The sequence below is a fragment of the Emys orbicularis genome, chromosome 11 (assembly GCF_028017835.1).
Source record: "Emys orbicularis isolate rEmyOrb1 chromosome 11, rEmyOrb1.hap1, whole genome shotgun sequence".
Lineage (NCBI taxonomy): Eukaryota > Metazoa > Chordata > Testudines > Emydidae > Emys > Emys orbicularis.
Window position 1 is genome coordinate 52,216,353 of NC_088693.1, and position 14,511 is coordinate 52,230,863.

The following is a 14,511-nucleotide window of genomic DNA, read 5'->3' on the forward strand; positions in this document are numbered from 1 at the left end:
GGCCAGCGTTAAGCTGAAAGTCATGGGAGGCTTATCTTCAGTGTACTTGGGCAGCTGTAATAGTGTGTTTTCTGTGGCTAGGGAATTTCAGGATCCAGTTCAGTCAAACTGGCAAGCATTGAAATGAAAATACTACACAATTTTTGTGTAAAAGGGATTTACCGATATTCCAGTTCAGAATCTTCCTTCACTGGTACATGAATTATTTCATTTGTTCTTTGCAGATCAGTTTTAAAATGTTGACTCAAGATCTATTCCTGTTTGTCATGCTCCTAAGGTTAGGATTTTGCCGTGTTAGGAATATTACAAAATATATTAATGAAAGGCCATCAAGTATAATGTTAATGCCATCAAAGGGGTTCTGGGAGCGCCATTAAAGGCCTCTTAAAATAATCTCCTTTTTGAAAACATAACAAAAAAGTGTACTCTTAAAACCCAGCTGACAGACAAGGACTTGGCAAGTTTGGAGACCCATATTTTAAGCAGATTCAGACTACTTTTGCTAATCCATCCTTGCTTTTACAAACATTCTGAATTAGTTGTTAAAACATACTAAGCAATCCATTTAATCAAATTTTGTCTTTCATAATCTCATTACAGAGTAGATATTTGCACTGAGACCCTATTGAAATGTAAATCCTAACACTTGAACACAGGTCTGGAAGCTCAAATCCAAGTTGGATTGCTTTAATTATCTAGATCAGGGGTAGGCAACCTATGGCACGCGTGCCGAACGCGGCACGCGAGCTGATTTTCAGTGGCACTCACACTGCCCGGGTCCTGGCCACCCGTCCAGGGGGCTCTGCATTTTAATTGAATTTTAAATGAAGCTTCTTAAACATTTTAAAAACCTTATTTACTTTACATACAACAATAGTTTAGTTATGTATTATAGATTTATAGGAAGAGACCTTCTAAAAACGTTAAAATGTATTACTGGCACGCGAAACCTTAAATTAGAGTGAATAAATGAAGACTCGGCACACCACTTCTGAAAGGTTGCTGACCCCTGATCTAGATACAAACAGGTGTATCTGTTCTGGGTGCAGGTTGTAGCTTAGTGACTTGAGCACAGGACTGGGATTCAGGAACTCCTGAGGTTTAGGTCTGACACAGATGCGTCTCTCTAGACTTCAGCAGCTCATTTACTTCTGTTTTCTTATTTATATGGTGATTACCAATGTTTGACTTCACTGTTGCCTTTACACACGTTGAAAAACAAAACATGTTGAATTGATCAGAGACTTCTGTTCTTTTAAAATATAATTTAACAATATTGGTAGTACAAAAAACAATAAATAATAGTCTGAAGAATTAGTGCAGCAATTAATCTTGGCACAGTGATCAAAAAAGGGAAAATATTAAACAATTTTATCTGTTTCTCTGCTAGGCATTCTGTTGGAGATACCAAAGTCCCCTTTTGTCTTCAGTCCTGTGTAAAGCCTTTGAAATATGCTGTTGCTGTTAATGACCTTGGCACAGAGTATGTGCACAGATATGTTGGTAAAGAGCCTAGTGGATTAAGATTCAACAAACTGTTCCTGAATGAAGATGGTAAGAAGTATATAATATTTAATAATGAGAATCTTCTATTCTTGTTTGAGATCAGAATATCATAAAGGAAGATACCATGCGGATTTTTTTGTTTTTGTTTTTTTTATTCAGTATCTCAGATTTGTATCCTCTCACCAAGCCGATTATTAGGTTCAGTGCCCCCAAAACATTTTGCCCATGGAATTGTTTCACCCTTTGATTATAACAGTTACCAGTTTTGTCTCACTTCCAGACTTGGCATAATATACTTCATTGGGTTTTTTAATTGCCTGTGTACAATTTTATAAATATTAGTTATGGAGATTATTGTAAAGTACTTTTCATAATGTATGGTGGTTTTTATTTTTTAAATATTATGGAATTCAACTCTTTATTTAATTGAATAAGTGGAACTGGGTAGCTAGTCTTGCCCTCTGCAAAATGGTTTCTTGATCATAGAATGAGATGTTAAATTGATTGAAAGAAATGTGATTATGAGTCATCCTCTCCATTTTCACAGAGAATCTGGTGCTAGTGCCAGATACAAATGCTAGTTGCCTTCCAGATAATAGAAGTGGAAGATGGGATTGTCCCCCACAGATTATCTAACACTGAAAAAGTGTTCTGCTTCTGATTCAAAACAAATGTTGTTTGAAATAGATTTTCTTGTTTCACAAGAGTGTTTTAGCTAAAATAATTCTATATAATGTTTTATCTAGACTGCTTCTACTGTATATAGTAATACATGAGCATAAAAGTGCTGTTTTTTAAAAACAGAGTGCTAAAATGTTGGAAGGATGACTCATTTAACCTTGGAGGAAACACTGGATTTTTGTCTCTGAAACAAATATTTCTAGTAGATCTTGCTCAGTAAGAGGTCAGACAACATTTCTGTTGCCATGGTACTGCAATTAATATTTAATAGAATTTGATCATGAAAGATGTAACCCTTTAAGAATGTTGTCTTTGTGTTCAGGAATATATTTAATTCTTACATTTGTGATACCAAAATGTGAACATGAATTTTCTATTACTGAGATGTGGCAATTAGCATTTTGTTCCATCGTGCATAGTGTTTGTTTTTTTTGTTTTGTTTTGTTTGATAGTGTCCACAAATGTTGAGGTGCTGTACAAACATAGAAAAGGAGGAGCGGTCTCTGCCTTGAAAAACTCCCAATCTAAAAAGTAGGGATATTACTGAAAATCAGCAAGCTTTATATTGTATCATCAATTTAGCGTAGTTCCTATTGATATTGATATAATGAGGAAAGGCATAGAAGTTACTTTGTTTCTTGTTTTAATACAGGTTTAGAACAAAAAAAAAAATCCAGTTAAATAAGAAAATTAATAACTAGTCAATTCTTTTTTTTATATTGATATAAATAGTTTAAACAAACAAGAGCAAAAGAATTATAGAAAAAGAGAATCTGTTTTTTTAAAATACTCTCCTGCATCAAATTAGCTGAAAATGTGTGGCATGTATATTACAATGTTATTTTTCTGCTGGCTGACATAAAGCTAAGGACGGAGGCAAAATAACAGTAAATTACAGAAGTTTGCCTGTCATAATTGAAATGCAGATCCATAGAACAGATGCTGAAAATCAGGAGCTAGGCAGACAGTGTAGTTGCATAGAGAGAAGAAATATTTTTTTTTTTTGTATATAATGTTTCGCTATAAGTTAACCCATGTGTGTCGTCTGGGTGCAGCAGAGCACCTGGCACACATTTAATCTTTCATGAACACGTACTCCTCTTAAATGAGCAGATTTGTAAACAGGAGTTATACATTGTATCCTTTAGGACTGGGTTTTTTTGTATTTCTCCACCTATAATGCTAGTATTGAGAATCCATCTGGAAAGAGGGACAAGGAAAATTGTAAGTAAAACTGGAAAAAAACAAAAACAAAACAAAAAAACCCTCTAAAAATGAATTGAATTAACTTTTCTAAGGATAAAACTGTCATCATTAAATGTTAAGGTATCTTAGAAACTTCAAGGGCTACAGGCTTGGCTATGTTCCCTTTGGAAAACGGGGAATATCCCTTATCCAGATATAGAAAACTCTCATTTTTAGCTCTGCAGCATTGTGAAATATCCCACAAGCCTTCTCCTAAACCATAGGAACTAATCCAGAACTGACTGCCCATCCTGCACCTTGAAGCAGATCAGGAATTTCAAATATTAGAATGTGTCTCTGGACTATGTATTACTGCAGGTGAGATGTTTTTAAGGGATTATTGAATGGCTCTGCAACTTTGTCACATTTGTCACCGAGTATATGGGTATGTATGATATGTACTTATGTAGGCAAGACTCCCAGCAAAGTTCAGTCTTTAATTATATACATCCTTTGCCAATATAAAAGTGACTAATTCTTGGTAGAATTTTGTATGACTTGTTTATACATTAATGTGCCTTAACTGTGCAAGAGAATGGCAAGAACTGCTTACCTTTATACTTGCAGAGGGGATGTCCTTGGCTAAATGTTGAATTGTGCTGCATACTTTGACATCCTTTATTAATAATTATAGCAGGTCAGTCCATTAAATTGGTTGGAATTTGATGCTTTGCATTAGACTCATAGACTTTAAGGTCAGAAGGGATCATCTAGTATGAACTCATGCACTTTGCTGGCCACAGAACCTCACCACCCACTCCTGTAATAGATCCATAACCTCTGCTTGAGTTACTGAAGTCCTCAAATCATGATTTAAAGACTTAAAGTTACAGAGAATCCACCATTCTAGTTTAAATCAGCAAGTGACTTGGGCCTCATGCTGCAGAGGAAGGCAAAACAAATCCCCCCACCCCCTTGTCTCTGCCAGTCGGACCTGGCAGAAAATTCCTTCCTGATCCCAAATATGGTGATCAGTTAGACCCCGAGCATGTGGGCAAGACCCACCAGCCAGACAACTGGGAAAGAATTCTGTGTACTAATGCAGAGCTCTCTCCATCTAGTGTCCCATCATAAGCCATTGGAGATACTTATTGCTAGAAGTTGCAGATCAGCTATATGCAATTGTAGGCAGTCTCATCATAACATCCCCTCCATAAACTCATCAAGCTCAGTCTTGAAGCCAGTTAGATTTTTTTGCCCCCACTGCTCCCCTTTGAAGGTTGTTCCAGAACTTCACTCCTCTGATGGTTAGAAACCTTTTTCTAATTTCAAGCCTAAACTTGTTGATGGCCAGTTTATATCCATTTGTTCTTCTGTCCACATTGGTGCTTCACTTAAATAACTCTGCTTCTTCCCTGGTATTTCTCCCTCTCATATATTTACAGAGAGCATCATATCTCCCCTCAGCCTTTGCTTGGTTAGGCTAAACAAGCCAGGCTCTATGAGTCTCCTGTAGTAAGGTAGGTTCTTCTTTGAGTGCTTGCTCATAACAATTCCAGTTAGGTGAGTGTGCGCGCCGCATGCACGGAAGTCGGGAAACTTTTCCCTAGCAGCTACCCGTCGGGCCGGCTGTGGAGCCCCCTGGAGTGGCGCTGATATGGCGCTCTATATAAGATCCTGCCAGCCCGACCCCCCTTCAGTTCCTTCTTACCGCCCGTGACGGTTGTTGGAACAGTGGTCTCTTGCTATCAAGTGCTCCACTACTCCCCAGCATTCTCCACAGCACTGCTCAAGGATCCTCGCCCTCCTTGAGACCGATGATCTCCCGGGCCCCAAAGACGTCTACCTTGGCACCGCTCCCACTCCCTGGTTGCTTGTAAGAAGCAAGCCGTGGAAGGACATTCCAAAAGGCCTGAGGCAGTCACCGCGGCCCCGACCGAGCACAGCTCTGAGCAAGCCCCAAAGCCTGACAAAAAACGCGAGATCTCCATCTGCTCATACTAGTCCCGCACCACGGGGACTTCTTCAAGTGGAGGAAGCTACGTTGCTCTCCATCCCGGACACCTTCGAGGCCACTAGAGGGCTTATTGAGATGATGGCACCAGTATCCCCCGTCCCGGCGCCGCCCCTGGCACGACTCCTGGTACCGTCGAGGGGTAAACTGGCGATGTTCGGGCCGCCCGTTCCCAGACCGGCTTCCCCACGCTGCTCTGAGTCCCGGTGTCGTTCGGAGTCCCGGCACTGCACCGCGCACCGGTCCGACTCACGGCGCTGGTCTCGCAGCCCCGACCCTCGGAGCTGTTCACGCTCGAGGTCGTCGTCGGCCGCCAGGACGTGGTCCCGCTCAAGGTCCTGATCCCATTCGGCAACCCCGCGTCACCATTTGGACTGGCACTGATCCCCTGCGCGGTACCGTTTGTCATCGCAGCACCGCTCTCAGGCCTGTCGCAGATCCCCGACCCGACCCCGGTCCCTGTCGCGGCACCGGTCCACGTTTCGGTGCCGGTTTTCTTCGCGAAGCCGGTCTTCTTCGCGGCACTGATCACCCTCTCAGCACCGCTCCCCATACCGGCCCTGGTCATCACATGATCCTCATCCATCGAGGGACTCGGTGCCCCCCTCCACGCACTCCTGCACCGCTCCCCCCGGCCGTCGCGCTCGCGGTCCCCCTCCATCAGATCGGGACAAGCCTCAGGGGCCTCGGACATCCCTCAGTCGGGCCCGGGAAGCCTGGGACAGGATCCCTCAGCACCACACTGGCAACCTCAGTGGCAATTTTGGACCCCTTGGGCATACCACCAGGCCCAAGGTGCCCCTCCCGCTGGCCACCTGTCGTCATGCTCAGGTGACCGACCCCCGGAGGCAACCCTCAGCCGCCCGCCTCCAGACCAGCCCCAACCCTCGGAGTCCGCTCCTCCTGTGGTAGAGGCTACGCCATGCGCCCAGGAAGACCCGGTCATGACGGATCAAGGGACCACGTCAGACCCGGCTCTCCCGGTGGCATCTTCCTCATCTTCCCCTGATGAGGCCATAGCCGGCACGTCTGCAGCAGGCCAACCCCCCATGGAGTTTAGGGTCTTACAAGAGCTACTCAGGCGCATAGTCCTAAACATGAACCTCCAAGTGGAGGAGGTTGTGGAGGAAGAAGACCCTATGGTAGACATCTTGGGTCCAGACGGACCTTCCAGGGCGGCCCTCCCGATGAACAAGACCATCCAATCTCATGCCAAAACACTTTGACAAACCCCGTCCTCCATCCAGCCAAGGGGGTGGAGAGAAAGTATTTTGTCCCTACCAAGGGATATGAATACCTTTTCACTCACCCCGCCCCACGTTCTCTCGTGGTGGACGTGGTAAATGAAAAGGAGAGACAGGGCCAACAAGGGCCCGCCCCAAAATCAAAGGAGGTGAAACGCATGGACCTTTTTGGCAGGAAAATTTATTCTTGGGGGGGGGCTCTCACTTCGAATCACGAACCAGCTTGCGATTCTCAGCAGATACAGTTATAATTCGTGGTCTGCGATCCTTAAGTTCCAGGAACTCCTCCCATCTGAGTCCTGCGCGGAACTGGGGGCCATCTCCGAGGAGGGCAAGCTGGTAGCCCGAACCTCCCTCCAGGGCTCCCTTGACGCCACAGACGCGGCAGCTCGCACTTTGGCCTCTGGCATAGCCATGCGTCGGAACGCATGGCTCCAGTCATCCGGCCTCCCACCTGAAGTGCAACACATCATTCAGGATCTTCCGTTTGACAGCCAGGGCCTGTTCGCTGAGCAAACTGACTCTCGCCTGCATACCCTGAAAGACACAAGGAACACCATAAAATCCTTGGGCATGCATACCCCGGCAACTCAAAGAAAGCCGTTTAAGCCTCAGCCCCCGCAACAGCGCCCCTTTCCGCCAAGACCTAGGCAGGACTCCTCCCGTAGGAGAAGCAGGTACCCACGGCGTAGACCATCACGCCCTCCTTCGGGACAGAGCCAGGGCCAATCCACGCCCCCCCCCCCCCCCCGGGCCCTAAGCGCCCATTTTGAACGTGCGCTCGAGGACGGACTACCAGTGCAAAACCTGGCCAGCTTTTCCTTTCCTGAACTGTCTATCCCGTTTCTGCCGTGCCTGGTCCCTTATTACATCGGCCCGTTGGGTCCTTTGCACAATAGAGGCGGGATATTCTATCCACTTCCCGTCTATCCCCCCCATCTTCCCCATCCCTCTTCAGGGACCCCTCTCACGAGCAACTTCTCATCCAGGAGGTACAGACACTCCTCGCCCTAGGAGCAGTGGAGGAAGTGCCTCAAGAGCTATGGGGCAGGGGTTTCTACTCACGCTACTTCCTCGTTCCCAAGGCAAAAGGAGGCTTACGGCCCATTCTGGACCTCAGGGAGCTCAACAAGCACATTGTCAACCTGAAGTTCTGCATGGTCTCCTTGGCCATGATCATCCACTCCCTGGACCTGGGAGACTGGTACGCCTACTTTCACATGTCAATCATCCCGTCCCACAGACATTTTCTCTGGTTCATGGCATGACCAGTTCACAGCCCTCCCGTTCGGCTTGTGCACAGCCCCTCGCGTCTTCACCAAGTGCATGGCGGTCGTGGCAGCTTTTCTTCACCGTCATCATGTTCACGTGTTCCTGTATCTCGACGACTGGGGTCGATCTCGCCAGCAAGTCCAGTCTCAGGTGTGGTTGGTCATGGACACGTTCAATCGCTTGGGCATCATGCTGAACGCCAGCAAGTCTGTACTGTCACCGACACAGACGATAGAGTTTATCGGAGCAGTCTTAGACACGAACCAAGCTCAGGCTTTCCTCCCAGAGGCCCGGCATCTAGCTCTAACAAACATAATCACCAACCTCTGCAGGTTCCCCACCACCACAGTGAGGCAGTGTCTCAAGCTGCTGGGTCACATGGCGTCCTGCACCTATGTAGTGCAACGCTCCAGACTACGTCTCAGACTCCTACAGACGTGGTTGGCGTCTGTATTTCGACCGGGCCGTGACAACCTAGATATGGTTCTTACGGTCCCGAGCCCCACTCGACTCCCTGCATTGGTGGCTGGACCCTCAAACAGTAGGTGCTGGGGCCCTGTTTCATCCTCCCCAACCCACCCTGACCCTGGTCACGGACGCATCCGCGTTGGGATGGGGGGCTCACCTCAAAGATCTGACAACGCAGGGTCTGTGGCAGGAGAACGAGCTAACTCTCCATATCAATATCAAGGAACTCAGGGTGATCCGCCTTGCATGTCAAGCGGTCCTTCCCCACCTACGAGACCGTTGCATAGAAGTTCTGACAGACAACACCACAGCCATGTTTTATCTGAACAAACAAGGCGGAGCCTGGTCGTCATCGCTCTGCCACGAAGCCCTTCTTCTGTGGGAATTCTGTTTAGCCCACTCCATCACTCTCCAAGCTTCGTACCTGCCGGGTGTTCAGAATGTGCCTGCAGACAGCTTGAGCAGACACTTCCTCACGCACGAATGGTCGATTCGCCTGGACATCATCTATTCAATCTTCCGCACCTGGAGGCTTCCCCGTATCGACTTGTTCACTTCGTGAACCAACAGGAAGTGCCCAGCCTTCTGCTCTTTCAGGGGTCACAGTCAGGGATTGATCGCGGACGCTTTCCTGATCTCGTGGTCGGGCCAGCTACTCTACGCTTTTCCGCCATTTCTGCTGATCCACAAAGTACTTCTCAAGGTCCGCAGGGACAAGGCGGATGTCATACTGGTGGCCCCTGCCTGGTATCCCACCCTGTTGGATCTATCGATACGGGGGCCCCAACATCTTCCTCTCAGTCCCGACCTCATCTCACAGAACCACAGTCGTCTCCTATGCCTGGACCTTCAGTCGCTCCATCTTATGGCCTGGAGGATCCGTGGTTAAACCAGGCTGCGCGCGCCTGCTCGGACTCGGTACGGTGCATACTCCTGGAAAGCCGTAAACCCTCTACCAGACTCACTTCCGAAGCTAAATGGAAAAGGTTTTCCACCTGGTGCGCCCAGCGGCAGGTATCCCCGCTCCAAGCTCCCATACCCTGCATCCTGGACTACTTAATGCACTTGAAAGACCAACATCTCGCCTTTCGTTCACTCAAGGTTCACTTCGCGGCCATTTCAGCATTCCATCGGGGAGTGGCGGGACACTCAGTGTTCGCACACCCGGTCATGTGGCGCTTCCTGAAAGGTTTGGAAAAGATCCATCCCCGATGAAACCTCCCATGCCGATCTGGGAACTGACTTGGTTCTTTCCTGTCTGATGGGTCCTCCTTTTGAGCCACTGGCTTCCTGTTCACTCCTCTACCTTTCCTGGAAGGTCACCTTCCTAGTGGCCATTACTTCGGCACGCCGGGTTTCCGAGCTACGAGCTCACTTGTGAACCACCTTATACCATCTTCCATAAGGATAAAGTTCAGCTGAGGCCTCACCCAGCCTTCCTGCCAAAAGTGGTATCTCGTTTCCATGTAAGACCGGACTTTTTCCTGCCGATTTTCTACCCGAAACCGCATACCAACCTTCGGGAGTAGCGTCTTCATTCACTGGACATTAGAAGAACCCTTGCCTTCTATATAGACCGCACAAGGTCATTCCGTAAGACGACCCAGCTGTTCGTCGCCATCGCGCAACGGATGAAGGGTGCTCGGGTCTCTGCCCAGCGGATATCTTCATGGATTACCGCATGTATCCGTACCTGCTACAATCTGGCGAAAGTCCCTCCACCTGCTGTTACGGCTCACTCCACAAGGGCTCAGGCATCATCTACGGCCTTTCTGGCAAATGTGCCCTGTCAAGGTTCCTTCCCCACTCTGAACTTTAGAGTACAGGTATGGGGACCTGCATGTAAACTTCTAAGCTTAACTACCAGCTTAGATCTGGTTTTGCTGCCACCACTCCCAAGTGCTAACTCCCTTCCTTGGGTAGCCTTGAGAGACTCCTCCATCAATTCCCTGGTGAACACCGATCCAAAACCCCTTGGATCTTAAAACAAGGAAAAATCAATCAGGTTCTTAAAAAGAAGGCTTTTAATTAAAGAAAGGTGAAAATCATCTCTGTAAAATCAGGATGGAAAATAACTTTACAGGGTAATCAGATTCAAAGAGCCCAGAGGAACCCCCTCTAGCCTTAAGTTCAAAGCTACAGCAAACCGAGATAAACACTCTAGCAAAAAGAACATTTACAAGTTGAGAAAACAAAGATAAACCTAACACGCCTTGCCTGGCTGTTACTTACAAGTTTGAAATATGAGAGACTTGTTCAGAAGATTTGGAGAGCATGGATTGATGTCTGGTCCCTCTTAGTCCCAAGAGCGACCAACCCCCAAAACAAAGAGCACAAACAAAAGTCTTCCTCCCCCCACCAAGATTTGAAAGTATCTTGTCCCCTTATTGGTTCTTTGGGTCAGGTGTCAGCCAGGTTACCTGAGCTTCTTAACCCTTTACAGGTAAAAGGATTTTGGAGTCTCTGGCCAGGAGGGATTTTATAGTATTGTACACAGGAGGGCTGTTACCCTTCCCTTTATAGTTATGACATGCCCCTTCAGGACATCTGCAGGGCTGTCACGTGGGCCTCAGTGCATACCTTCACATCGCACTACGCCATAGTCCAGCAATCCCGCGATGACGCGGCCTTCGGCAGGGCTATTTTTCAGTCCGCACTACCTTTACTCCAACCCCACCTCCAAGGTAAGGCTTGGGAGTCACCTAACTGGAATTGATATGAGCAAGCACTCAAAGAAGAAAAAATGGTTACTCACCTTTTTGTAACTGTTGTTCTTCGAGATGTGTTGCTCATATCTATTCCATTCCCGCCCCCCACCTTCCCCTCTGTCAGAGTAGCTGGCAAGAAGGAACTGAAGGGGGGGTCGGGCCGGCAGGGTCTTATATAGAGCACCATATCGGCACCGCTCCAGGGGGCTCCATAGCCAGCCTGACGGGTAGCTGCTAGGGAAAAGTTTTCCGACTTCCGTGCACACGGTGCGTGCACACACCTAACTGGAATAGATATGAGCAACACATCTCGAAGAACAACAGTTACAAAAAGGTGAGTAACCGTTTTTTTTTTCTGTTCCTCGGATCATCGTAGTAGCCCTTCTCTGCACCTGTTCTAGTTTGAATTCCTCTTTCTTAAACATGGGAGACCAGAATTGCACGCAGTATTCCAGATGAGGTCTCACCAGTGGCTTGTATAATGGTATTAACACTTCCCTGTCTCTACTGGAAATATGATGCCTGATGCATCCTAGGATTGCATTAGCCTTTTTAACAGCTGCATCACATTGGTGTCTCATAGTCATCCTGTAATCAATCAGTACAGCCAGGTCCTTCTCCTCCTCTGTCACTTCCAACTCAAATGCCCCCTGCTTATAGAAAAAATTCTTGTTGTTAGTCCCTAAGTGCATGACTTTGCACTATTAAATTTCATCCCATTTCTATTACTCCAGTTTACAAGGTTGTCCAGATCATCTTGTATGATATTCCGGTCCTCCTCTGTATTGGCAATACCTCCCAACTTTGTGTCATTGCAAATTTTATTAGCACACTTCCACTTTCTGTGCCAAGGTCAGTAATAAAAATGTTAAATAAGATTGGTCCCAAGACCGTTCCTGTATTATCTGCCTGAATCCTCTTAGAAACTCAACCGTAGTTTCCACCTGCATTTCCAAACCTTGGATCTTCTCTTCCATCAGCTCTATCAGGCGGCACTTAATGAAGCTTTTCTCATGTACCCACTTCAGGATCATGTACATTCCGCAGCTTCCTCATCTGGTCATCTTCATTGTCTCTTCCATTGCTTGGATCACAGCCACTGTTGCTTCTATGTCTGTCATAGCCTTCCCACCTAAAGTTCACTGCCCCCTAATTACCAGGGGCTTGCCTCCTCCCTTCTCCTCCAACAGTACTCCCACTGAAACTCCCTTGTTTACAGCTCTGTTTGCTGGCTCTTGTGGATTGCCATATTAGTGTTTTGTAAGCTCTTCTGCTCCTGTAGCACTTCTTAACATGGTTTCACTTGAGTGCAGAAATTTCACTGAGGAAGGGAATCCTGTGGTAAGTTTAGATATAACAGATGGCTCATTTTTCCTTTGGTTGAGACCTTTTCAAGTGACCTCTTAAGACAGAGGTTTGCCAGTTAGATATGATCCATAGTTTTATATTTAATAGTGTTATATTTTTCTCTGCTAACTTGGGATGCAGCCATGCAATCTTTACTTTATGCTTGTGCATAACGTTACTCATGTGCATAGTGTTTGTACAGTTTCATCTGAAATTTTAGAATTAAGATTTCTTTATCATGTTTACACATCTCATTACTACATAAGAACTAATATAGTGTCATATCCTTGGTGTAGTTCCAAGTATGTAAGTGTCTGTCGTCTGAGCCAAAGGCAAAATGATTCAGCTGTTAGGTCTAAAAATTACAATAGCACAACAGCTCAATATTTATATGGCATAGTATGCATATACTTGTAATAGGCAGGCAATATTCCTTATCATAGTGAAAATTGTTCACTGCAGGGTACCATGTTAAGTGCTACGGGAGTAGAAGTTTGTATAAAACAAGTTGGGATGTTGAATGCTAATCTGATGATCATAAGTAACCTGAAGCATCAGTATGCTCTTTATTTCAATATAATATTCTGTATGGATCTGACAATGGCTATGAAGTACACAGAGATAGTGATTCACACAGTAGTGAAGGTAGCTGAATTTTCAGTAGTTCAGTATTGAATTTTCTCCCTTTTTTGTCATTTATATCACAACAACTGTTAATGAGGTGTTTTATGTTAATCCACTCTTTAAAAAATCCTGTCTATAATGATGTGAGAACACTCATATAAGAGAAGACATTGTAAGTAGCACTTGAACAATAAAAAGCCAAAAAACTCCTTACATCTAAAGTCTGTGGAATGTACATTTTTTCATTTCTTCTCCAAACAGTGGCAATTAGATGACTTATTTGGGCTTCCTATTTGCACAGTTTGCTTCTTCAAAAAGATTTTGGTGTGTTCTGCTAATAATTCTTTGCACTAATAGAGTACCTTTCATTTAGGTATCTTAAATTGCTTTACAAAAGTGTGTATTATTCCTAATTTACAAATGAGCAAATTGTTGCACAGGGAGGATGTGAGGTTTTTCCAAGATACTATAAATCATTGTATTAGCTGAGATTAGTATTTGGTTTCTTAATGCTCTGCTGCTACGTACGTGCACATTGGGATGTATATTTATAACTTAGGGCTTGTCTTCACTACCAGGGAGACTGACGCTGCTGCAATTGATGCAGCAGGTGTCGATTTAGCTGGTCTAGTGAAGACCCACTAAATTGACGGCACAGTGCTCTCCAGTTGACCCTGGTACTCCACCTTTCCGAGAAGAGTAAGGTAAGTTGACCAGAGAACAGGGTGGATAAAAATCAATGACTTTTTTTTTTTTTTTTTTTTAAGAAAATTAAATTAAAAAAAATCAATTTTTTTAAATTGGATTTTTTCGATAAAATGCTTTTTGAGGAAAAAACGTATCTAAAGATAGTTTTAAGATACATTATAGCTCAGAGATATCTCATCATGGAATAGGGATTATAAATTCTAATTCTATAGTATGAGACAATATATTCATGTAATGTTTAAGAAAAGTTTTGTAAATGAGTTCCAATAGTTCATAGGTTAGGGACCCAATCTCATGGGGTTCTACAGGCTTCTGTATAGATTATTTAGGTTAATCTTTCTATCTACCCAATGGGACTCAGTGCACAGTCTAGAAGATACCATCAGAGATGCTTAGTTTTGCAGTTGTCAAACTGTGGATTTGTGTCTCCAGAGGTAACATGCTTGTTAACAGCAAAAATGTTTTTAAATAAAGAAATAATATATAGAGGTGAGAAATAACAGACCTCAACAAATTTGTCCCTCTACAAATTTGTGTACACAGAGTCAATCCCTTACCTCTCTCTAAAAGTGAAAAGTTTCTAAAAGTTCAATGAATAGAAGATTGTTGGGGGTAGAATAGATCTGGACAAGGAGAAGAAGTCTGGAGATAAATGTGAAAAGCGAGGGACATATGCTTGTTTTGTTAAAATATTATATGTTTGCTGTTGAAGAAAAAAATCCAGAATACTTAATGTTGTTGTTTTAGTTAAATA

General features: G+C 45.0%; 1 protein-coding gene across 1 annotated transcript in view; it reads left to right on the plus strand.

Moving 5' to 3' along the window:
* Positions 1-14,511, plus strand: part of GLS (glutaminase) — a 108,546-nt gene that overhangs the window by 26,836 nt on the left and 67,199 nt on the right. The window contains exon 6 of the mRNA XM_065413253.1: positions 1,391-1,554. Within this exon, the coding sequence (XP_065269325.1) occupies positions 1,391-1,554 (164 nt within the window). The remainder of the gene's footprint in view (positions 1-1,390; positions 1,555-14,511) is intronic.